This window comes from Plectropomus leopardus, chromosome 4 (genome assembly GCF_008729295.1).
Source record: "Plectropomus leopardus isolate mb chromosome 4, YSFRI_Pleo_2.0, whole genome shotgun sequence".
Classification (NCBI taxonomy): Eukaryota; Metazoa; Chordata; class Actinopteri; order Perciformes; family Serranidae; genus Plectropomus; species Plectropomus leopardus.
This window is the reverse complement of record NC_056466.1, coordinates 12,232,030-12,256,858: the sequence shown is the minus strand read 5'-3', so window position 1 is coordinate 12,256,858 and position 24,829 is coordinate 12,232,030. Positions and strand designations below refer to the sequence as shown.

The following is a 24,829-nucleotide window of genomic DNA, read 5'->3' as shown; positions in this document are numbered from 1 at the left end:
GAGACTAAGATTAAGATTATTGTGACTCATTGGATTTAGCCAAAAAAGCGATTTCATGGCTAGTGCAAACTGCTCAGCTTGTAACAAACACAAGACAACATAGCCACATCATTCCCATTTTAGCCTCACTTTACTTATTAAATTAAATGTTGTGCACATCACCTTTCAAGCACTTTATGGTTTGCCGCCCAGCTACATTGCTGAGATCCTGCCCCCCCATGAGGCCAAGGCACAGCCTTACATCCTCAGCTGCGCTCTGCTTCCTGTTCCCCAGGCCCTGCTGAGGCTTGCACAATCAGAGACATATTTTAAATTACTTAAAAATGTATCTGTTCAAAAAAAACCCCAACTTTTATTATTTCATTTTTAGCATACAGATTATTGTCTAATTATTATTGTTGTTGTTGTTTTTCTCTTATATTGTCATAGATATTCTATTCTTTTATTTCTGTATTATTCTAAATGTTTGATTTTGATTAATTTGCCTCAGCACAATATTTAGTTAGTTGCAAACATGGCTTACCTGTTTCATAGCTGGTATTTATCTTTATTGTAATGACTTCTTTTTCTTTGCATTTCTTAAAGTTGCCTGATTTTATTCGCCTAGTATTGTGCATTATTTTAAATTCGGGTTCAATCATGTACAAAGCATATTGTAACTGTTTTGAAAAGTGCTTTCTAATAAAGTCATGGTTGTGTATTTATTTTATTTAATGCATTGTTTTAAAATGAGAAAACAGTGGAGGAGAGGTAATTAGCGATAAGAAAGGAAAGTATATTTACTCAACAGCACAGAGGTGTCAACCTATTGAAGACTGGCATAAACCCCAGCTGTTACTTCTTACTGCTGCTACATCAGCAGATTATTAACCCCTGCAAATTTAAGACTTTTCCCCCACTATTTTGATCCACCTAGTCTCTTTTTGTAGTTATGAAGTTGTAATTGAGTTATATACATATGTTTTTCATGACACACTGGGCTATCAGGATATACATGCTGCAGTGATGCAATATGAATGTAGAAATAGTTATATGACTGTTAATAAATATAGGGCCACAATGCTCCTTTCTTGTAATGTCACTTATAAGCAGTGGTAGAATGTAAAAATTATATATTTTCTCAAGTACTGTAGTTAAGGATGAATCTGAGGTAATTTTCTTTTCTTTTCTTTTTTTGGGATGATCATTTTTTTGGGGGGTTTTGGGTGTTAATTCTCATCTTTAATTTTTTTTAAAGATTTGTCTGCATAGTGTACTTTTAACTTTTCATACTTCATGTACATTTTCCTGATAATTTTAAATATTCAACTTTTACTTGTAACAAAGTATTTTCTCAGGGTGGTATTAGAACTTTTACATAAGTAAATGATCTGAATACTTCTTGCAAGCTGAAAAGTATCTGAAAAATTGTTGTTTATATAAATAAAATACGAACAGGCCTTGAAATATTTATAAAAGCTCCAATGACCAACAGTAAAATGAAATAAAGACAAGTCAAAGTTATAAACCATGCAAAAAAATAACCTAAATAAATTGATAGAAATGGACCGTATAATTATGGAGGCCTTCAGTGCATGTCTGTATGTAATACACTGTATTACACTGTAATAAGTACTGCCTATTTCCATGTCGAGAAACCAAATCATTATATCATCAAATGATAATTAACAAATAGGTTATTACACTTTTATAGGGCCTACACGCGTCATTCGGTCGCTGCACAACGAGGACAGATCTACAGACACCGGGATGGGGTGAATGTGATGTTATTGTATGAGTCAAACTGCTCTGAGATCGGCGCTGTCACGCAGTCAGCAACACGGCCTCTGATTCGTTGACAAACTCGACCAAAAACATCTTGCACTCTTGCCGTCCTTTGAGAAAAAGTTTCTGCTCACGACAGCAACTCGTTTCGTTACAAACAAATGCAGAAATAGTTACACAAGCAATTATTTGCTGGGTTTATTCGTTTTTTAAAGTATCTGAAACAGCTGGAGTACAAAGCCACCGAGAGGAATACATTTACACCGGAGCGCTTGTTTGAGAGCCGCAGCTGTCACCGAAGCGGAGGCCGTTTGAAGTAAGTTTTGTTTGTATGTTCGTTTGTTTTTTAAACGTTATAAAATTAAAGTTTGGCAATTGCAACATCGAAAAAATACAGTTCAAACTGTGAATTTAAAAAATCACTGACTGAGCTCAATATGCCAAAAAAAAAAAAAAAAAAAAAAAAAAAAAAAAAAACAGGAAAATGAGCTTAAAACAAAATAAATGAATAGGTCAGAGGTCTGATCTGAAGTCGATATATGTGTGTTAATTCATTCATGAAGATAATGATCAGTGGACTCGCGTGTCCAGGCTACTGTAAGGTGACGTCAGGTCATTTCAGGTAAAGTGAGCCAGATTAGGTTTTACATCTTCACCTTTTTTAATAGGCCAATTAGCAGCCAATAACATGTTATTGCATTAATACTACAGACGTGCTAAAACAATCATTTTTGATCGGTCTGAGCAAAAAGTAAAAAATGTATATTTTATATATTGCATATTTTTAAACTGTCTATAACCTTTGAACTACTTTCTTTTCCTCAGGAAGCTGCAGTTTTTTTCTTCTTCAAAGCAAAGAAGTGTGGTTCTTTGTTAAAGGGCGCCCTGACCTGCATTGACTTTGGTGTTCTTGGGTCATAACCTAATTATATCTGTCTAATGCACATTATGTCATTGTCTGTTCAATGCAGTTACACAATCTCGTAGCTGTCCATTAACCAAAAGTCTGAGTATGCAAAGAGGCTCACTTTCAAACAAACATCTTGTGTCCTTTGTGTTTATCAGGAATTCTACTTTTTCTTGTCTAGAAAATAATTCCTTTCATTATTTTTTCTTTGCTTTCTTATCTTGAAGATGAAGTTTGAGGATGTGCTGGCAGAGGTGGGCAGCTTTGGGAGGTTCCAGTTAATGACAATCTTCTTGATGGTAATTCCTCGTTTGACTTTGGCTCTTCACTTTCTGCTCAATAATTTTATTGCGGTAATTCCCTCTCACCACTGCAACATCAGTTCTCTGGATGATGGAGGTATTTTTAGGAATTTATCCCAGGCCGAGAGACTTGTTGTTGGTCTTCCAGTCCAAAAGGATGGGACGCCAAATTCCTGTCAGATGTTTGCAGAGCCTCAGTATCATCTGCTGCGTAATTCCTCCAGCATGGCTGAGCTACCCACAGTGCCGTGTCAGAATGGATGGGTGTATGATAACACCACTTTCAAGTCTACACTGGCCACAGAGGTGAATCTTATTTCCATTTACAAAGTGATAAAAATCTCAAATAAGCCTCTTTAGGCACTTCTTTTCTGATTCTTATCTGTTTCTCCTATAGTGGGATCTGGTTTGCGATAAAAGAAGAGTTAACAAAGCCACCGCCACTATCTTCTTCATGGGTGTTATGTTTGGAGCTGCAGTATTTGGCAATCTTAGTGACAGGTGACTTTAACTTTTAAAGTGATCACACTGCCACCTTGCGGTTTTACTTGGTTTCATGTTTTTTTAAACAGCAGGATGTGAAATAATATTTTTCTACAGTATAACACAGTTTTTAGCTTGCATTGGTCTCAGTGCTGTTATTTGTTATTAGCCAGGTTTCAATTGTGCATAAGAGAGTTATGAAAGCTATAACATCAACTAAATGCAAAATTAATAAACGAAATCTGTCACTTCTTCAGTGGTAGAGAGTCAAAGTTAAATACTTGACTGTTGGCTGGTTTTGCTGTCAATGGTAACTTGACCTGTTTCTAGCCCAATTGTAACCTTTAGATTATTAAAGGTTACAATCATCATCCACTTTTTATGCAGGAACAGTATTACTGGCACTCAAAAGTCAGAACTTTATGCATTTGAAAAAAAAGATGTTTTCAAAGTAAAATGTCATCATTCATTCCTCTGAAGTATTCAAGATATTTTTAAGATTTTTTTTAATACACAGACCCCATCACCAAAAAACAGCCCAGCTGCTCTTCCCTAAGACACTGCCATCATAGAGAGCATACTCATCTTATCCATAACACACACACGTGCAAAAAGCTGCAGTGCATGAGCAAGAATTTTTTTTATGATCATTGGTTACCCCTCCATCAGTCGAATCATTGTATCACACATGCATAATCGAAAGAGCAAAAAAAAAGAAAAAAATCCCCACTGACCCCCTCACCCTGCTCAACACCACCTCCAGCTCCTGCCCAGTAAATCATCCTGTTTCAGACACAGCTTTTTCCCCATTGCAATAAGGACTCTGAACACTTTCACCAACCCTGACAGTCGTACTGCAGAAAAAACACTTGTCAGTTCTGCATACTGTCTTAATTTGTCTTGACTAATTTGATGTGATATTAATTTTGTCTGTTTGACGTATATGACACCGCTATCTATTGAGCTTACTCACCATGCACTACTGATTGCAAGCTCTTTGGCTGTGTATACCTTAATAAATGATTGAGTCGCTGATTTTACCTGACAGACAGGGTATTAATCTATAATCAATCTGTCTCACAGGTTTGGCAGAAAAAGAGCCCTTTTGGTCTCCTACACATTAACCACCATCTTTGGATTTGGAAGTGCCTTCTCATATAATTTCACCTTGTTTGCTGTCATGAGGTTCCTCACTGGATTTGGAATTGCTGGAGTCAACATAATCACCATCGTCCTTTGAAAGTTTTACTTTATAGTATTTTGTTGTCTTTTCAAATCAAATGAATGAACAGAAAAATCATACAAGACAGAGCAGACACGTTGCACAAATTAGTAAGGACAAGTTTTTTTTTGATTGAACACAGCAAGGAAGAAACCTTTGACTTACAAAGTTAAATGAAAATTATGTGATTTCAGCTTTATTTCTTTAAAACAGTGATTTAAAATGGGTCTAGGTCTGAATATGGCTTTAATCAAACCAATTCAACAAAACCATATATAGGAATGACCTGCTGCACTCAAAGTATAAATCATAGACTCTATAAAGAAATGGATGCAGCAAATGTGACATTACCCATTTGTCTGTAGAATACTGTTTTGCATTTTGGCCATTGCCATAGGGCAATGGTAACTGTTACCTTTAAGGTAAGCCCAAAATAACCCAGCGCCAAGAAGTACCAAAACATCTCCAATCGAACAGTACCAGGTGCCATTAGCACATAAAAATGCTAAGGCATCAGTGCAGAAAGGTGAATCCACAATTCATGTTAATGTTATTTTGGCGAGTGAACAACTGAATGTACTTACCAGAGTAAATGAACAGCTGACTCTTTGGAGCAACATTTCCCAAACCTCTCCTCAAGTACCACTTGCTGCATGTTTTAGATCTCTCTCTGCTGCGACAGAGCTGAATTAAATGAGCATGTTATCAAGCAGCTTCAGGAGTTCATAACGAGAAGATCATTTGAATCAGCTGTGTTGGAGCAGGGAGAGGTCTAAAACAAATGGTATTCAAGGAGAGGTTTGGGAAACTCTGCTTTTGTTTTTGTTAGTACAACTGAACTCTGAAAAAAATACATTTTTAGGCAACCAAAATGCTATAATTATTATTCATAAACTTAAAACACACTGTGATAGGGTCCAGTTCCAAAACAAAAACCCAAACAACACCCAAAAAGAAGTTCACTGCTATTTAAAGTTATACGGTGGTGGTCGCCAAGCCCTAAAACATACCATGCTTTATCATCTACTTTTTACTCTACCATAACTTACAAAATGAACATCATGCTGCATTGAAAAAGACCTAAACTAATTAGAAAAATGTGAGTGAGGAGTCAGGTCACAATCAGACTTATTTTTGCATCTAGTGGAGTCGCCTCCTGCTGGTTATTACAAGGAATGCAGGTTTAAGGCACTTAGGCATTGGCTTAACTTTCAGACCTGGAGGATTACGTCTACTTCTTTCATCAATTCTACCAACTCACCCAAGTCTACACAAAACAATCTATTATCCTACATGATAATATTCAGATTTGATTTATTGGTCATTATTCATTGCAGGTATTGAATGGGTGGACATCAAGCATCGAACTGCAGTGGGCATTTTAATAAGCATGGACTGGACCGTTTCTACAGTTCTGCTAGTTCTTTTGGCCTATTTTGTGAATGACTGGAGGTACCTGACTGCCACAGCAACTGCTCCACTTTTGCTAGCAATTGTTACCTGGTGGTAAGGATAAAGTACTAATACAGCTTCAAGATGAAACAAGCAATTTCCTGTCTTAAAAATCAATATGTTACTAATTTTTTGAAAAGGTGTCCTTAATTAAATATTTTTTTCCACAGGTGGGTCCCTGAGTCTGCCAGATGGCTGATAAGCAATAGAAAGGTGAACAGTGCTCATTTTTACCTGAGCAAGTGTGCAAAAATCAACGGCAGAGAGCAGGTCATGGCTGATCTAAAACCTGAGGTACAAAGTTTATATGATCTATCTTTTTTTAAGTCACTGATATTAAATGTGGCTCTGTTATCTAGCAAATGGTGTTCTTTTTCACCTTCCAGGTACTGTCTAAAGCGGTACCAATAGATAACCAAAGCAAAAAATATTCTTATTTGGACCTCGTGAAGACCCCAGAAATGAGGAGGCTGACTCTTCTTACCGGCGTTTTGTGGTAAATAACGCTATTTTTGGCATTTAATGGTCTAAACATTAATATCTTCCTTCTAAAGCCTTAAAGCATGCACAATGTATGATCTAAAGCATGATGTTTACTCTACATTTACCTATGATTTGAGAAACAGATGAAAGTTAAATCACAGAATTGTAGGTTAGGATATTTTAACCCTAATTAAATAAGCACAGGTTTAATTTGCTCCTCTTCTGTTCATAGGTTCGGAGTGTCTTGTGTCTATTATGGAATCAGCTTAAATGTTGCTGGATTTGGTGTAAACATTTATCTCACACAGTTCATCTTTGGCATGATTGAAATTCCTGCAAAGACCTTCATCTTTTTCACCTTGCAAAAACTAAGCCGAAGGTTGAACCAGGCTGGAACGCTTGGCCTGACTGGACTGTGTTTATTCTGCAACATGTTTGTCCCACGAGGTAAATGATCAATTTATATTTGAATATCTTTGAATGTATAGGGATGTTGTGTAGCTATTACTACAACAACTTTAACAACAAAAATCCAATTAAAATAACTCTGTTATTAATTAAGGAATGTCTTAAAAAGGCATCAACTAATCATGTTCTGAATTTTCATATTGTTTATCTGTCGCACCATGGGTGGGTATAGGCCTTAAAGCTATGATCTTTTAAATTGTGTCTAACTGTGTATTTGTATCTATAATTTAGTGTTTAATTAGTGTAAAATCTGGCGTAATAGTGTCGAAGTAAGTATAGTAGTATAGTATATTCTGGGTCTAATAGCAGAGGAATTTTATGTGTTCTAATTACAGCATAATGTAGGTAAATACTGTCTAATAAGGTTAAAATTGTGTTCATTTACATCAAATAGAGTATGTTACTTATAGTTTTGGTCTAATTTTATACAAAGTACAAAGTATATCTTATTAGTGTACTGTAGATTATATTTGACCATACATTTCTCTGTGTTTAAAAGAAGCTGGGGTTATTGTTGTTTTTTCAGATATGACACTCTATCGCACAACTGTCGGAACTTTGGGAAAGATGTCCGCAGAGGGAGCTTTTACAATTGTAGTTTTGTACACATCAGAGCTCTACCCTACAGTAATGAGGTTAGTGAAATACCTCATACTAAGTTTTTCTTTCGATCCATCCACTCTTTGCCTTTTATGTGAATGCAAATCATAGTTGCAACGATTAAGCAACATAGCCATAATGTCCTTTCTCACAGTCATGTCCTCAAGCTCCTTCTAAGGGATCCCAAGGTGTTACCAGGTCACCTGGGATTTAAAATCTGTCAAGCTGGGTTTGAGACTGCCTTTAGGTCTCCTTTCAGTAGAATGTGCCCAACATAACACCACCAAGGCATCTAAACAAATCCTTTTAGCTCAGAGGACAGTGGTTCTGCTCCAAGCTAAATAAAGTTCTTCACCCTTTCTCTAAGGGAGCATAGTCATCTTGTGAGGGAAACCCATTTCATCTACTTTCATCAGATGATCTCATTCTTTTAGTCTCCACCTAAAGTAATGACCCTAAGCGATGGTTGGAATGTAAACTGACTCATGACCCGTAAATTGAGAGCTGCACCCTCAGGCTTAGCTCTATTTTCCACACAAGTCCTTCACAGGAAAGTGGAATGGATGAAATAGGACTAGGGTCTGACCAGCAACTGAAAATCAGGGACTTTTGTGCCCACATCTTTGCAAAGGCCCAACAGAGTGCAGGACTCTGGTGGGACGCTGGGAGGTGGACACTTGTGTCTGTTATTTTGGGAGTAGTTAAAGTTGATGGACAATGTTTGATGATGTCAGTTATTTACTGTTATTAACATCATGTTGTCTGCCCAGAGAATTCACTATTGTTTTTGTTGCTGTTTGCAGTCCTCCTGATGTGAAATCAATCATGAACTAAAGGACTGCACTACTGTTTTGATGTTTTGTTCTTGTGCAACAGAACAATCATTTTGTTGTACAACCCTGTGATGTGCAATGACAATAAATAACTGAATCTCCAACATCCATATTACTGCTTCCACTGCACCAAACTGTCAACTGATTACCTACTCTATCTTTCCCTTGTGATCAAGGCCACAAGATACTTGAACTCTTTCACTTGGGACATTGATTCCCAACCTCCAACCCAAAGACAGCAGTCCAGCATGGTCTAGCAAGGTACAATAGCCTTAGATTTTTGGGGTGTTGACTCTCATGACAACTTCTTCTCCACAATGCAACAAATATTCATCACACTGGAAGTCACAGTCAGATGAGGCCAGCAGAACAACATCATTCAAAAAAAGCAGACGTTCAACCCCGAGTTGACCCTAATGGACACTATTCACCCCTCCTGTGCATCGTGAGGTTCTGTACGTGAAAATCTAAGTTGGTGACCAGGCACAACCGTGATGAAGGTTAGCCTGCACTAATGTGCTTGAATTGGAAACAGCCCTCACTTCTGTTATGAAATGACTGAATGGCTAAAAGTCCTGCAGAGTGGATTTCATGACCACAGACATCAGGGCAATGGGCCTGTAGTAATTTAATCCTGTGTTGGAGGTTTTGTTGGGGGACTGGGGTGATTGTGGAGCTTTTGAAGCAGGAGGGGACTTCATACAGCTCTGGTGTTGTGGATTTGTGTGAAGATTGGGGGCCAGCAGGTCAACACAGACTAACCTGAGAGAAGCTGCTTTGCTACAAATTTGCCATTTCATAGGGGTTCTTAAATTGCTCTTTCATATTAATTCAGCAAAGTTACTGAAAAAGTAACTCAGTGCCCCCCCTCTAGGAACACGCCCCTTATTTTTAGTAATTGACATGCTTTCTAACCTGTAGTCTGAAATATTTTATTTTTGTTACACAGGCAGAGCGGATTGGGTTACAGCTCCTTTGTGGCCCTCATAGGTGTGTCTCTGTCCCCTCTGATTATGGTTCTTGAAGACGTGTGGCTGTATCTACCAAGTACTGTTTTCACCTTCCTGGCCTTTGCTGCTGCTCTGTCAGCGTGTTTACTTTCAGAGACCCAAAATGTTAATCTACCAGAAACCATTGAAGATGTGGAACAGACAAGGTACTGACCCTTATTTTGAACAGTATTTTTAAGTTTTGAGCTGTCATAACGAAATGCACTTAAAGATGATACTTTTTTGTTTGTTTCAGAGGCCGATTAGTCTGAACATCTGAGGAGACTTCTGCTGTTTAATTGTTTTCTTTATGGCAATGTATAGCTTCCAAGCTGGATGATCATTGATTGCAACATGTTTAAATAACAAAACTGAAACCACCCCAATCTGTCTTACTTAAGCAAAATTTGCATACAATATGCTGTTTATTAACAAATGCGATCCATTTTACACTATTGCTGATTTATGCTTTTTATGCTATAGTGCAATAAAGAGATATTGAAAAGCAATAAAATGATGGCTCATTTAACCACATAATACAAGGTAGATGAGTATCCCACTTTAACTATTACCAAAAATGTGTATATTGCTTTACACTCAGACAGACAAAAGTTATTTTAATGGTTATCCAGGTAAAATATTCACTCACTTCAACCATAAACCACAACACCTGGGTTGAGGAAATGCCAAAGGTTACTTTGTCAAAGTCTTAGAGTCAGGGTTGCTGCTCTGCTTCTTTTTAGTGTGGATGCAGGGGCATATGAGGATTGTTTTCTCAGCTTCAGAGGATTTTGCACAGTGAAAGACCACAATGAAGTTTGAGAATGTTCTAGCTGATATTAATGGATTTGGAAGATTTCAGATAATGATCATTGTCATCAGCTTCATTGGCCGTTTTACAATGCCCTGCCACTTCATGCTAAACAACTTCATAGCGGCTGTTCCCTCTCACCACTGCGACATCAGCTCTCTGGATGATGGAGGTATTTTTAGGAATTTATCCCTGGCAGAGAGGCTAGTTGTTACTATTCCAGTCCAGGAGGATGGGACTCCAAATTCCTGTCAGATGTTCACAGAGCCTCAGTATCATCTACTGCTCAACTCCTCCAACATGACTGACATACCCACAGTGCCGTGCCAGAATGGATGGGTGTATGATAACACCACCTTCAAGTCTACACTGACCTCACAGGTGACATTTATTTGTTGTTGTTTGTAAAACAATGTGAAATGTACTTGTTCGCAATTACAAAGACATTTTAGGGAGAAGTCACCCATGTCCTCAAACTACAGAGTAACCCTCTTTCTTTCTTTGTACAAGTGGGACCTGGTGTGTGACAGAAGAGGGAAAAACAAAGCAACCGCTACGATTTTCTTTATTGGAGTAATGTTTGGAGCCGTGACCTTTGGAAGTCTGAGTGACAGGTATTGCAGCTTGGCTACTTGACATTCAGCTTATTACTTTAATTATCTAATATTTCAACCAATCAGAAACATTTAAGTTTGGAGTCTTTCTGACTTTCCATAGGTTTGGCCGTAGGATCATGCTGCTGGTGTCGTATGTCTCTGGAATGCTTTTTGCTGTTGCAAGTGCTTTCTCTACATCCTACGTGATGTTCGCAGTGCTGAGGTTCTTCACTGGGTTTTGCATCACAGGCATCATCATTGTCTCTACAGTCCTCAGTAATAATACATTTTAATTTCTGTATAACCTGTCATGTTGAGTTGATCTCAGAAGCCTAGGCTAGCAAACGTAGATCTATAGAATATAAAACACGATTTAAAGTGTTGTTCCTTGCAGGTGTGGAGTGGGTGGACATCGAGCACAGGAAGTTGGTTGGAGTGATTGACAGTTTATCCTGGACATTTGGCAACACAATATTTGCTGCTATTGCCTACTTTGTGACTGACTGGAGGTGGCTAATTGTTAGTGTCACCTCACCTGTAACCTTGGCCATCATCACCTGGAGGTATGACTCAAAAGCCCAAAGATAAACATTGGGATGAAAAAACTATAATTTGCACACTTGTGTTTTGCAAACACTTACAAATGTCATTAGACAATGTTTCAACTATCAAGGTTTCCTCTCTTAAAGTTTAACTGTGGCTTAAGACCAAATGTGCAACGTGCAGCAAATAAAACATGAGCTCACAGCTTCGTCTGGTTCCCAGGCTAGAGGACACTGGCTTTTGACAATGATCAAGGATGCTTGGAATAAAAAAAAGGAGATATCTCAGGTTTGATGTTGTTTAATCATCACAAGTCTGACAAAGTTATAGCCTTGCAACGTTAAATTGGTGGCCTACTCTAACACTAGTATGCAGACTTCTTCTGTTTTGCCTTTTTATGCTACTTTTGTGCTGCGTCCAAATCCAACTAGATACATAGGTTAGGTCCATATTATTCATCAAATTTGTTTTTAATGCAAATAGCAATGAACCTAATAACCATGTTTTACATCGGGAGTAAAAGAAAACATCTTTACCTTCAACATTAGGTGGATGCCAGAGTCAGCAAGATGGCTCATTGCAAATGGAAAGCTGGAGCAAGCTCAGATGTATCTGAGAAAATGTGCCAAGATGAACCAAAGGGAGGACTTGGGTCACAATCTTAAGACAGAGGTTAGCGTATACCATCTGATGGTTAATCAAGAGAACTGACAAAAAAATCTTACAGATTACATCTAGTTTGTGTTGTCTAATACACAATTCGTTTTTAATAATTTACATTTTCATCACATGGTTTAGAGAATAATGCTGCTTTGCATTCTTTCAGACACTATCCGCTATTGTTGTGACAGAAAAAAGAGATCGTCACTATTCATACCTTGATCTGATACGAACACCAAAAATGAGGAAACTGGCTCTTCGTACTGGTTTACTATGGTCTGTATTTCCACTGCTATTGTGCTTAATTACCTTAAAGTTGCCAAATATCTTATGTTTGGGCCTAACAGTCAGCTTTACATTTTAAAAAATCCAGGTGAATAATTTTGATTATTTCTAAATGGACTATATATTTTGATTTCTCTTCCTTTAGGTTTTGTGTGGCAAATACATTTTATGGCATCAGCTTCAACATCACTGGCTTTGGGCTCAATATCTACCTCACTCAGTTTAGCTACGCTTTAATTGAGGTCCCAGCCAAGGTATCGGTTTACTACTTACTGGATAAAATAGGCAGGCGACCCACTGAGGTGGGAACTCTGCTGATGGCTGGCATCTGTCTGGGAATCAACATTTTCATACCTAAAGGTAGGCATTTGTTGATATCCATGGACTTACATCTAAGGTTTAGACTTCAGTAGGGGTTACAGTCATTATACTCAAAAACAATAGTATTTTATAATAAAAATCAACATTTGAAGCAATAAAAGCCATCCCTCAGTTACTTTGTTTTGTTTTCAGATATGTCTGTTGTCAGAACGGTGGTGGCTGTCGTTGGAAAAGGGTTTTCTTCAGCATCCTTTGCAACGGTTGTGCTCTACAGTTCTGAGCTCTATCCCACTGTAGTAAGGTAACTATGCATGCCTCCTTTTCATATATTTCTTATCAGTCTCATAAAAAAGCCTGTCACATATTCAGATTTGTTACATACAGAAATATGTCAGCTACAACATTCAAAGCACTGACAAGTATTGAGAGAATAACATTGATTATCATGTTACAATGCAATGTTTTGCATGGAAACTTGTGGTCCTGGCATTACCATCTAGCCAAGTACACCCTTTTATGGTGACAACATTCCCCGTGGCAGTGGCCCCTCAAACAGGACAATGTGTCATGTCACACTGCAAAAACTGCTCAGGAATGAGCCGAGACAAATTTCCCACATCCCAATCTCATTGAGCACCCGCAGGACATGCTGGTAGCTAAGAGGTCCCGTGCCAATGTCTGTAAAGGTTATAGTCAAGTCTGATTCATGGTTGTGCAAGGACACAGGACCTTGGGGGTATCCTGTTGTGTCAGAACCAAGGTGTTGGCGGTGGATCTTTTGAGCCCTGTGGGTCGCAAGGTGGAGAACTAGTGCGTCCCAGGGATTTTCAGTTGGATTGGGATCTGTGAAATTTGGATGCCCAGTTGATGCTTTGACCTATTTGACACATTCCTGAGCAGTTTTTGTGGTGTAGTGCATTATCCTGTTGTGGGCCCTTGCCATTGGGGAATGCTTGGTCTGCAACGTTGTCTGATGTTTGTCAAATGACAAACCACTTGAATGCCAGAACCCAAAGCTGTCATAAGAACATTGCATTGTAATAAGATGATCAATGTTATTCACTTCTCTGTCAATGGATTTAAATTGATGGCTGATTGGTTTATATCAACACTGCCAGACAATGAAAATATCTTTTTTTTTACGTTAAACTCATACAATTATAATTTAGAGCCCTAAAGTTAGTGTACTCTGTGTTTTTTTAGGCAGAATGGTATGGGTTACAACTCCTTCATGGCTCGACTTGGTGTAGCTATGGCTCCCTTGATTCTCTTACTGGATGATGTGTGGAAGCACCTGCCACAGGTCGTCCTGTGCTCTGCAGCTGCACTGGGGGGACTTGTGGCTAGCACTCTTTCAGAGACACGCAACCGGTGCCTGCCAGAGACCATAGAGGATATTGAACAGCAGTGGTAGTTAACAGTTACTGATGTGGATTTTTAATCATGTGGGGAAAAAAAGTAATAACAGTACAGTCTGAATTGGATTAATTCATTTTCAATTCATAATTTAAGTGACTATATTTTGAAATTGAACTCTGTGCTCTTTATATAAAACTTATATTAGCATTTTTTACAGTAAAGAAAAACTTAATTAAGGTGGTATAAGGCAGTGATTCCCAAACTTTTTTGATTCATTCGAGTCAAGCGCAAAACAACTCCACACTATTTTTGCTGTAACAAGCTTCACTAATTAATATGAACACAGAAATTAAGTCAAAGCTCCTTTATTAAAGAAACAAAGCAAGCACAATTTTTTTAAAGACTCAGCAATCCCCTAAAGGAAAGTCAACCACATCTAAATGACATGTTTCTGATATTCCTTTTGAAAATCTTTATAACCAGGTCTAATATTTGCTGCTGATATTTCATCTGACATAACACTTAGTTACAGAATTAACATTGATGGGAAAAAGAAACGAAACAAAAAGCAAACAAAATATAAAAATCAAAAATGCCAAATTTTAAACATTAAGATACAATGATACAGAAAGATCTAAAACTAAAGTATGCAGTTGTGTTTCCAGGACACTTCTTGGCTATTGTTTAGTACTGGGAATACTCCTTGCTCTCTAGTTTGGCAATGATTCGCTCCAGCTGTCTTTTAGCTTCACATTGTGGGAAGTTACTCATTTCATAGTACTGCGGTGCAATCTTCACCAGCCTGTAACAGAAGAAAGAAGGCAATGAGCAAGTCTGTCATGCACAATCATGCACAGTCAAAGTTCAATTTGTATGTATCTTTATAAAAGCTGTGTTAGTAAAAGTTTTAATCTTGGCACACGTACCACTCTGGTTTGATGTCTGTGCAAGTGCGGATGTAGTTTTTGGTGGTGAGGACAAATTCATTGTAGAGCACCCACTCTGGTTTGTGGTCCAGGACTGTAGATGGGTGCAGTTGGACCACTTGGTTGTCTTTGACTGTGAGGTAATGACCTGTGCGCTCCAAATGGGCCACCTGCAGGGTAACAAAACAAAAAGTATTCATTAACAGATAAATCTAGACTTCTCCTGTTAAAATATCACAAAAGATATCATTACATGAATGTCTTACCAAAGAACTATCCAAACATTTCATAATCTGTACTCACCTGCATGAAGAAGCCGGTGCAGAGCGCTCGGCGGATGTTCGTGTAGTAATCTCTGCTGGTGAACTCTGTGCTCCTGCGCGGCAGGTTAAAGCGGTCCATGATCCTGGACAGCTGCTGCCGCACGTTGTCAGCAGACATCAAAGAGCGGTAGTTGACAAAGTTGTCATAGCACCACTGGTTAGACTCGTGGTCTGAAAAAAGTACAACAGGGATTTAGACATTTGGTTGAGTGTCAGGCAAAAAAATTAAAGCTGCACTCATCAATATTTTTCATACAAACAATAAATCAAATGACTGTTTGTGATGTAAAACAATCACTTTTAATGACAAACCCACTGAGAATTAGCAACCATTTTTGCAACTTCTATCTCAATGAACGGTTGTTGTCCACTGTTTTGATCTCCAGCACCTAAGTTCACTCTAGTAAACATTTAGTTGTGGTGAAAATACTGTTAAACAAGCTGTATGCTACATGTCCAGCAATAAACAGCAGACACACAAAAATACAGGGCTGTACCCAATACAGAATTTTGCCAGTAGATAGCCAGAAGATAAAAATGAATACAGAGAAACAAGTAGGTCGTATTTGTAGAGGTAGAATGTAACTAAGTACATTTGCTCAAGTACTGTTCTTCAGTACAAATTTGAGGGATTTTACTTTTATTTCATTTTTTGCCACTTTCTCCTTCTCCTCCACTTGACAGTTTTCCATCCCCTTCTTATCCAGTGAAAACCACCCATCTCTAGATGTGTTGATGTTTCTGATAAACTGAAGGATGAGGTGTTTCTTTGTGTTGGCAAAATTCTCGTACTTCTTAAGCTAAATAAGCTCTTAAAAAAAACCCCTTGGATCAGCTGGAAATTGCATTGTCACCAAGCTTAAAACAGGGCTGTTTTTCTGACTTCTTAAGAAATATGCGGTTCTCACAGGACAGCCACGATGATGATCTTGTAGAATATAAAGCATTACATCTACAGAAATCACACAAATGACCTATTTCAGTTTCAAAATGTCAATTTTTGCCTAAGGGTGACAAGTTTGCACCCTTGAATTTAACATTTTTTTGTTCAAAAGACACAATTCATTTAATAAGTATATTTAAGTCTTGAAACATGTCCCACATGGATCTTGAATACTCACTTTGTTTGAAGGCGTGGTAGACGTTGAGCAGCGTCAAGTGGTCTCCGTCGATATGAGCAAACCTCATCTTGGACTCGTCTGCTGCCTTCTTAGCCTCCGTGGGGCGGACAAAACACTGTGGGACTAAACAAGGTTGGTATGGGCCCCAACAAAGCCGCCCATAGGGATGAGTCAAATATTCACAGAAAAATGGAGCAAAGCCTATGATGCTAGGGCACTCGACACTGCGTTGGGACAGGGCAGGACCACAAGCTCTATCAAAGGGGACTGCAGTCTTTTCTCATGGTCATTCCCAACTGTAATGGCTATTAGCTCGTAGAGAGGGGGTCATTTAACCACATCTGTAAAACAAGAGTTTTCACACAACTACAGAGTGTTAGGGACATCAGCAAGTGTTTAACTTTTCAAGATTCAGAAATTTAACTTTTGGTAGTACGACAAAATTCTTAGGCCTTTAAGAAAGCACACAATGAAAATACTTAGAGGCTACATACTATAAATATACATAATTGTCAAAATTCACAATGTGATATTTCAATGAAAAGATTCTAAAATGCGATGAATATGAATAAAATATCAAGTGGTGCCTGCCCTATCCACTTGCTTTGGTGATGAAACACAAGTGAAAATACTCCCTCACTATCTAATAAACATCCCAGACCATGGTATTATAGCCACAATAAATTACGACCTAAACTTAAAGTGACACAAAATTAAAGTACAGCTTAAAAATGTAAGTGTCAAGAGTGAAAAATATTCCAACCAAAACTGAATATGCGGATTAAAACAGCTTTTTGATGATGACATACAAGTTTATATTGAGGCTGCATGGCTATGAAAAAAATGACATGCAGATTATGTTATTGAATATCAGCAAGTTCCTCAGGAAGCAGGCAGCTCAGTGTGTCTGCAAAGATACATGCACAAAACTATGTTGAACAGTGCACAAATCGGGTATGTTGTGCTGAGTATTCAGTTTTGGATGCACTGAGCCGCCTGCTTCCTGAGGAACTCCCTGCTGGTCGAAGACGCATTACCCACGCCAACATCAGCTCTACCAGCAGCAGCTGCTGGCATGATGGACCTCTAGAGTTTAGATTTTTTGTCATGTCTGTAGGTGAAACATGACCTTGGCTTTTAGAAAATTTGAACCACAGGAAAACTTGTCTTGTACTATTATCGCACAGGCATCTTTTTCACCAAATAATGGTTGAATCAGCTCAATGCCAACATCAACATCCAAACAACTAATGTTTAGCTGGTATAAGGTTAACCCCATATGTAGTACCCATAAAAAACTCATTAATCATGTAATATGTAATATTACCCATATCTTGTCATAAATATGTAATGGCAATTTATACTTTGTTTTAATGTCTGTTAAACACTTTAACTCTTTTTTTTAAAAGTGCTTTTTAAATAAAGCTTATAATGGTAAACCTATCACAATACTTTACATTGTGTCTCTAAAACTGCACATCAGGCAGCAGACTCATGACCAAAGTTATTCACCTCTAGATGTATTGATTACTTAATGATGCTATGAAGCTGCCTTGGTCATGAATTTTGAATTTTGTAGCACTACTGTCCAGTGTTGGCACACTGTAATATTTCGCTGGAAATAGTACGAAATTCACAGCGAATTGGTTTGATACTAAGGTTTCAGACATATCAAAAACTTTAAGATGAAATTTGGCATGCAGCCTTTCTCACATCTGACTCTAACTACAATACAACTGTTAACTTGAAATACTGTTGAATATGAACGTAGCTGTTGCCAACTAAAAAAATAGTTCTCATCATTATATCAAAAAATATTACACTGAAACAAAACCTTGTTGCCTTTTCTTTGTTCATTTTCTTAAAATGACAATTTCCTTTTTCTTTTTTACTTCCTGTTTCGGGTTTCTGTTTCTCTATTTTGTCGTATCTGTACATGTCACACAGTGGAGATAACACATCGGGACTTTCATGGGATTCCAAATTTAAAAATACTGAATACCAAATTAGATATACAGATGTGTGTCATTAATAGTTTGTATCCACATGTTTTCAAAAATACTGTGACTACCTAAGTTTAAGTAGGACACTTCTCCCCTCACAAAAAAAAAACCTATTAGTGAGTATCAGTAGTGTGTTCAACCCTGAGAGGCTCAGCCTACAGAAGGCAAGGAAGAGGTCAGCCCAGTCCTGGGCATTACCTGACAGCATGGCAGTAATGGAAAGGATCTCGTTAGAGCAGTTGAACTCGCAACTGGCAATGACCATCTTAGCCAGCTGGGGGTCCAAAGGAAACTCTGCCATCATGGAGCCCAGCTCCGTCAGATCACCGTCATCATTCAGAGCAGCCAGGTAATTCAGCAGCTCAAGGGCCCTCATCAGTGTCTCTGGAGCTGTAGGAAGAGCGGGAGTAGACACAAATGTCAAAAGGTCGTGCCTGACTGAAGATCAATAAATGTTTTATTATTATTCAGTCTCTAATGCAAACTAACTCACCTGGTGGATCCATGAAGTCAAAGTGCACAAGATCATCAATACCCAGCTTTTTCAGCTGCAGCACCACAGATCCCAAGTTGGATCGAAGAATCTCAGGATAGGTGTTATCCTGAATTGGGGGTGTTTAGAATGTTAAAAAAAACCCAAAACAATTATGAATCATGCATCATGTATAAGTTTTTTCTACTGCCAAATCTCAAAGTGTGAAGAGGAAAAGAAGTCTGTAACTGCTGTCACTTGCCTGCATCTCTGTTTTGTAGGCCTTCTCTGTGTAGAGGCGGAAACATTTCCCTGGACGTGTTCTGCCGGCTCGTCCCGCCCTCTGCTGGGCAGAAGCTTTACTGATGGCTGTGACGAGCAAAGACTCCACTCTGATACGGGGATTATAAACCTGGAAACACATTTGAAAGCATGTTGACATGCAAAACACCCTGCACCAAATTGCACAGTTTTCGTATTTTGAAACAGCTACATTTTAACACTGCAATAGCTTCAAAATTCTTTCAAGTTTAAAATAAAACCGATTCTATATGTCCTTGTCAAGACTGTAAACAATAGTGCAATAAAATAAAGCTAAACGTGAACGCGCATATTTTATGTTCACAAACACGGTCACTCAGTGATAATAGTTGCAGGGTAACTGTTGCTCCCTGGTTCCTTTGTAGTATGCTGGAGTGTACAGACAGCAGCTTTGTGAGTCATCACTCCTTTATCAACTAAGGCCACATCTTCTTCAAGTTTCATTAATCTATTTTCCATTTTTAAGCCGAATCAAACTATCTAACACTAAATCACTACCACACACTGCTAACATTAGAACCAACAGTGTCAGTGTTGCCAATGCCCGCCCTCCTCTGCTTCTGATTGGCCAGTAACATTTGTTATGTTAAGCGTGAGAGCTGCTTTCCTCTCATACCATTGGTAGGTGAACTCCTTTGCCTTAATATGTTAAACCGTATCCACAACAAACCTAAGTGGATCGCCCAAAGATTTACACTGGAGATCTGGCACAGTGCCGGACTACTTGAAGCCCAGCATAATAAAACATACGGTATCTGCATTTATACCGATGAATTTTATAGGATTTTCCAAATGTTGATTTAGCATGACATTACAAACAGGATTAAATGCAATAAAAATCTAGAGAGGTGAGTTGTACTTCGCCCACCTTTTGCTTAGCAAATCCAGGATCGATGACAAACACCACACCATCAATTGTCAAAGAGGTCTCAGCAATGTTTGTTGAAACCACAACCTGAGGACAAAGCAAAAGGCTGTCAGTTATCGATAAAAATTGAAAAAATGGGTACAAATAGAAACATAACTCAGACCATCTACTACATAAGATCCATTATTTATCTGATCTTTTAGAGTAAAATCTGTCTGATCTAGGAGTTTAAACGAACCTTTCTTCCTATTGCACCATTGGGCTTTCTTGGAGGAGGAGGCTCAAAGATCCTTTGCTGCTGCTGTGGTGGCAATGTGGAATACAGTGGAATGATTTTGATGTCTCCGACTTCAGGTCCAAGGTCATCTACTTCACGCTTGATCCGTTTGCAGGCCTCATCAATTTCCTGGAAGAAAAAAAAAAGGATTCATCTTTGTGCATTGAGTAAACAGAACATTGCTTCTTTAATGAGTCTACTGGACCAGCAATGCAAGCGCCACAAATCTTACCTCTTGACCTGTGAGAAAGAGGAGGCAGTCGCCTTCATCTTCCTCACACATATGAATCTGGATGACGGTGCGGATCGCTGCCTCAAGATAGTCCCGCTCTGGTTCAGGAGTGTAGAAAATCTCTACAGGGTGAGTACGCCCGGGAATAGTCAGGAGAGGACAGTTGTCAAAGTACACTTGGAACTTTCCGGCATCTAGCGTGGCACTCATCACGATCACCTGTGCATGAAGGAAAAAAGACGCTTTAAATATGTTTTTTACGATTTGCACTTGTTCTCTTTGAGCAACAACTTGTGCCTGTATGTTGCAACATGGTTGCAAATTTCTCCCTGATGTTGGATCATAATGCTGCTTGAACATGTCCAGTTATGAGCCTAATAGGTCACCTTGAACAGTGATGTGAGTCTTTGAGGGACAAAAATTGCATTTTCTGGACTTAACACCTGTGTGTTTTGCAAAATGATTAATTTTCTTGTGAGAACAAGGTAGTGGTGTCCTCCAGGACGGTCATTATCATATGAAACTCTGAAAACGCTGGTGCTCTTAAAGAAAAGGGTCAGCACATGAGGCAAACATTTTATAAACAATAATAAAGTGTTTTCTTGATTCTTGCTCACCCTTTGCACTCTGATGAAGACATTAGTGTTGAAAGTTTTAATACAAGTAGCCATGTTTTAAATAAAGGCAATTCAATTGCATGTGTTCCTGCTCCACACATAAGTGCCTGGAGTTTGCTTTTTCCTCTCATGATTGATTTTGTTATTGACTTCGATTTATTATCTGTTTAGTTAAGCACCTGGTTGTAGCAAAACACAGCATAAACCATGACAGAGGCAAACACATGATTCACAGCTGTATTTAAAAAATTAATTATTACCTTCAGATCTGGTCTTTGACGCACCACCTCCTTGAGTACTCCCATCAGGATATCTGTGGCCAGAGTTCTCTCGTGGGCCTCGTCCAGAATGATCACACCATATCGCTCCAACAGCGGGTCATTCATAGCCTCTCTTAGTAACATACCATCTGTCATGTACCTGAAGAATAACATATAATCTTTGTAATATTGAGATATCCAGGATCAAAAAAATAAAACTAGTTGCTCTGTGCCTTTACTGTGCATTTGCAAACCACAATTACTTACTTGAGTATAGTCTTAGCTGAGCTGCAGTCTTCAAATCGGATGGAGTAGCCGACTTCCTGTCCAAGCATGACGTCCATTTCGTCTGCCACCCTTTGAGCTACACTCATAGCTGCCACTCTCCTGGGCTGAGTACAGGCTACTGCCCGCTTAGGCCCAGGCAAGCCCCTCACCATGTCCACACACCACTGTGGGATCTGGACAAAAAAAAAAAAAAACAAAAGCAAAAATTGCATTAGTTTCAGACAAAATAATACAAGAGGATATCATTCTTAAGCAACACAAGACACTTCTTAAATTGTTGCATTTTTGACCTGTGTTGTCTTCCCAGAGCCAGTTTCTCCAACAAGGACGAAGCTCTGATGACGTGTGATGATATCGCTGAAGCTTTCCTTGTACTCCCATACCGGAAGCTGTAACCTCTTCTTCAGGATCTCGTAGTAGCGCGGCGTGTGCGGCAGGTTGGTGAACGGGTTGATCTGCTGTTGCATAGCCATCTGCTTGATGGGTGCCAGGCATGGTGCAGGCGCCGTGCTGTTAGATGGGACAGTAGCAGGCTTCGAGTCTCTGTCCCGGTCTCTGTCCCTGTCCCGGTCCCTATCTCGGTCCCTGTCCCTGGAGCGGTCCTCACGGTCTCTGTCACGGTCCCGGTCTCTCCTGTCAACATCAGGACAGGGCATTATTAGAAGTATTTACAGTGTAAAGGAATTCATTATGAAGCTATCTTGAGATTTTCTGCTGATAGTGCTGTCAAAACTGCAAAGAATAAATATTAGCTTTGCCCTGCTCGCATCATGTGGGATGAAAAGCAGAGATGGGAAACTTTATCACATATAAGACTTTCAAGCATTCACATCAGATAACTTGAGACTGTTGTATTTATGATTGTAGAATTGCTTGCACAATGATTAAAAATACAGTGCATCCATGACAACATAAGGGAATTATCCATCATTTTTAGGTTGAATTACCTTGAATGGCAGGATTTGTTTGATATTATTAAGAAGCAGGTTGAAAATATCTGCCCTCGTGGTTGCCCAATCATGATTATGACATGGACATTGATGTGAAAAATATTTAAAAGTCGAAGTCTAGTAATTATGGTAAGTCTTATATGACATAACACTGTTAACATTAACCTGCTTTAACTTTCCTGCCTGACAATGGATTTTAGAAGCAGTCAATAATATCTGACAACAATAAATTATTGTTATAACAATAAAGTGGTCAACTTTATACTGTCTGCCTCTACCTGTATTTTATTTTGTTGCCTGTGCAATGCTATTTTTGGGTTATGATTTTGTCAGGGTATTGTAAGTTCTTATTTATTGTAGTTTTTATTTGATCATGCCTCTGTGTTATTTTATCTCCCTGTGAAGCACATTAGTCAACATTTGTTGATTCAAATGCGCTCTATAAATAAATGTGGCTTGACTTGACAATAGTTTTCAGTCTTTTGCAAATGCACATAACAATAAAAACAAATCTAAAATTCTCAAGTTGTCTTTTTAAGGGATTATGACCATCAATAGTGCACTCCATTGTGAAAAACTATTTAAAACAGTCCTGCAATAAATCACACTCTAAGGAAGGTTATAACATTCTAGTTTTCTTAAAAACTCGGTCAGTTTAGAGGTGTTATATAATATTTTGCTAACTCTGACAAGGTTTAACCAAAAATAAGATTAAAATAGCAATAAAATGCAATACAATTAAATAGGCTATCACTCCAAAATAACAATAAACTGAATAAACACATCTTCAGCACCGCTTCAGCTAATACTTGGTAAAACAGGACTGTTGTATAAAATAACATTAGTTTAAGTGAGCTGAACACTAGCTAAAGAAACTGGCGTAAAGTGTCTTAATAAACTGTTTCTCTGTGTAATAAGATCCCTCAAAGTGCCTTAGCGTACACGTTTGGGCTCTTATTTTGATCACGTTTAGCATATACAGCATATCTAGCATGTATTTTATTTGTAGCTAAAGTTAATATATTTTCTCCTTTTAAGCTAACTGGCTCAGGCTGTTAGCCACTCGCTAACGCGAAGTGAACGTTGGCCACAAACACACGTGCCTGAACGGTAAAGGTAACGTTTGTTAGCTCCTCTGTAGCTGACCTAACTACGTTGAGTTAATAACACAATAAAGCTAAACGACAAAAATCTTTAAACCTGTATCGGTGAAACACTCGGACGTCGTTAAGCTAAGTTCAGAGGCACAACATTAACAGCTATAGTTATATTGTCCCGGTTCTTCATCCGTGGTGGCTATTAGCCAAATAACCTAGCATCAGCTAACGGTGAGCTAGCACCTAACTGGTTAAAGCAGACATGTTAACTGTGGAGCTTCACCTACCCTTCAGACCTCTTCTTAGAGGAAGAGTAGTCATCCCCCAAATCCAGGCGATGTCTTTTGGACATCTTTAGGGACGAAATTTAGCTTATCTTTGATGTATTAACGCGGACACAATTCTGCCGGGCTACAACTCAAGATTCCTGTGCTTCTGTTTTCTTCTTTTCATTAGTTTTACGGCGGCGGCGCAAATTTACAATACCGCCGCCTGCTGGTCTGGAGTGTGCACTGGTATTACATTACAAGACTGCAACTGGGCCATGTGCAGGTACTTCTTCAAGATAGCTTTTAAGACTGTTGTTATGTCGGTTTTAAACCTATGTGAAAGAATGAATCAGCTAATTTTGAAAGCAGTTTCATAATGTTAACATTTCATATCATGCACAGTTTTTATTGGGTTGCTTTGGTTATGTCTTTACACATGATAAAGCAGAAACAACTACCAGTTTTCATTGTTACTTAATTTATTGATGTTTGATTATAATTTTTAGCCAATTAATTGATAAATAAAGTGATGATTGTTTTTTTTTTTTTTTTTTTTTTTTTTTTTTTTTTTTTTTTTAAACAAGTTGAGTATTCCTCCTCTAAGCCAAAACAAAAAAAACTCAAATCCTTCCCTGGTACCCAAAAAGTGAAGTTTTCCCCCCATTTTACACCACTGCCGACACTATCATAAATAGTTCCTCAGGAGATTAATTTGAGAAAAAGAGCT

The 24,829-nt window shown here is 38.4% G+C and overlaps 3 protein-coding genes across 3 annotated transcripts; 2 read left to right on the top strand and 1 right to left on the bottom strand.

Annotated features, from left to right (window-relative positions):
• The first annotated feature begins 2,898 nt into the window (after nt 1–2,898).
• Nucleotides 2,899–9,937, top strand: LOC121941618 (solute carrier family 22 member 7-like). The gene is made up of 9 exons (XM_042484444.1): nt 2,899–3,260; nt 3,371–3,474; nt 6,016–6,184; nt 6,301–6,424; nt 6,517–6,626; nt 6,846–7,060; nt 7,608–7,716; nt 9,464–9,670; nt 9,760–9,937. Exons 1-9 carry the CDS (start codon nt 2,899–2,901, stop codon nt 9,773–9,775), a joined length of 1,416 nt encoding a protein of 471 aa, XP_042340378.1. The 3' UTR covers nt 9,776–9,937.
• A 331-nt stretch (nt 9,938–10,268) lies between these two features.
• Nucleotides 10,269–14,352, top strand: LOC121941819 (solute carrier family 22 member 7-like). Its single transcript, XM_042484700.1, has 9 exons — nt 10,269–10,695; nt 10,825–10,928; nt 11,032–11,186; nt 11,305–11,473; nt 12,002–12,125; nt 12,280–12,389; nt 12,544–12,758; nt 12,912–13,020; nt 13,923–14,352. The coding sequence occupies exons 1-9, from the start codon at nt 10,315–10,317 to the stop codon at nt 14,131–14,133; spliced, it is 1,578 nt and encodes a 525-aa protein (XP_042340634.1). The 5' UTR covers nt 10,269–10,314; the 3' UTR covers nt 14,134–14,352.
• Nucleotides 14,353–14,427: 75 nt separating this feature from the next.
• Nucleotides 14,428–24,271, bottom strand: LOC121941818 (pre-mRNA-splicing factor ATP-dependent RNA helicase DHX15-like). The gene is made up of 14 exons (XM_042484699.1): nt 24,121–24,271; nt 22,077–22,419; nt 21,766–21,959; nt 21,499–21,658; nt 20,622–20,840; nt 20,351–20,518; nt 20,113–20,199; nt 19,186–19,335; nt 18,945–19,053; nt 18,650–18,841; nt 16,449–16,571; nt 15,308–15,498; nt 15,005–15,174; nt 14,428–14,880 (listed from the first exon to the last, which is right to left on the bottom strand). Exons 1-14 carry the CDS (start codon nt 24,183–24,185, stop codon nt 14,763–14,765), a joined length of 2,289 nt encoding a protein of 762 aa, XP_042340633.1. The 5' UTR covers nt 24,186–24,271; the 3' UTR covers nt 14,428–14,762.
• Nucleotides 24,272–24,829: the final 558 nt, after the last annotated feature.

Coding starts and splice junctions, on each gene's coding strand:
- LOC121941618 (XM_042484444.1), top strand. CDS start 2,899: ATGAAGTTTGAGGATGTGCTGGCAGAGGTGGGCAGCTTTGGGAGGTTC. Junction 3,475..6,015: donor TTTGGCAATCTTAGTGACAG/GTGACTTTAACT, acceptor TATTCATTGCAG/GTATTGAATGGGTGGACATC. Junction 6,425..6,516: donor TGGCTGATCTAAAACCTGAG/GTACAAAGTTTA, acceptor TTCACCTTCCAG/GTACTGTCTAAAGCGGTACC.
- LOC121941819 (XM_042484700.1), top strand. CDS start 10,315: ATGAAGTTTGAGAATGTTCTAGCTGATATTAATGGATTTGGAAGATTT. Junction 10,696..10,824: donor AGTCTACACTGACCTCACAG/GTGACATTTATT, acceptor TCTTTGTACAAG/TGGGACCTGGTGTGTGACAG. Junction 10,929..11,031: donor TTTGGAAGTCTGAGTGACAG/GTATTGCAGCTT, acceptor GACTTTCCATAG/GTTTGGCCGTAGGATCATGC.
- LOC121941818 (XM_042484699.1), bottom strand. CDS start 24,185: ATGTCCAAAAGACATCGCCTGGATTTGGGGGATGACTACTCTTCCTCT. Junction 20,841..21,498: donor GTCAAAGACCAGATCTGAAG/GTAATAATTAAT, acceptor CTTCATGCACAG/GTGATCGTGATGAGTGCCAC. Junction 15,175..15,307: donor GCACCGGCTTCTTCATGCAG/GTGAGTACAGAT, acceptor GTTACCCTGCAG/GTGGCCCATTTGGAGCGCAC.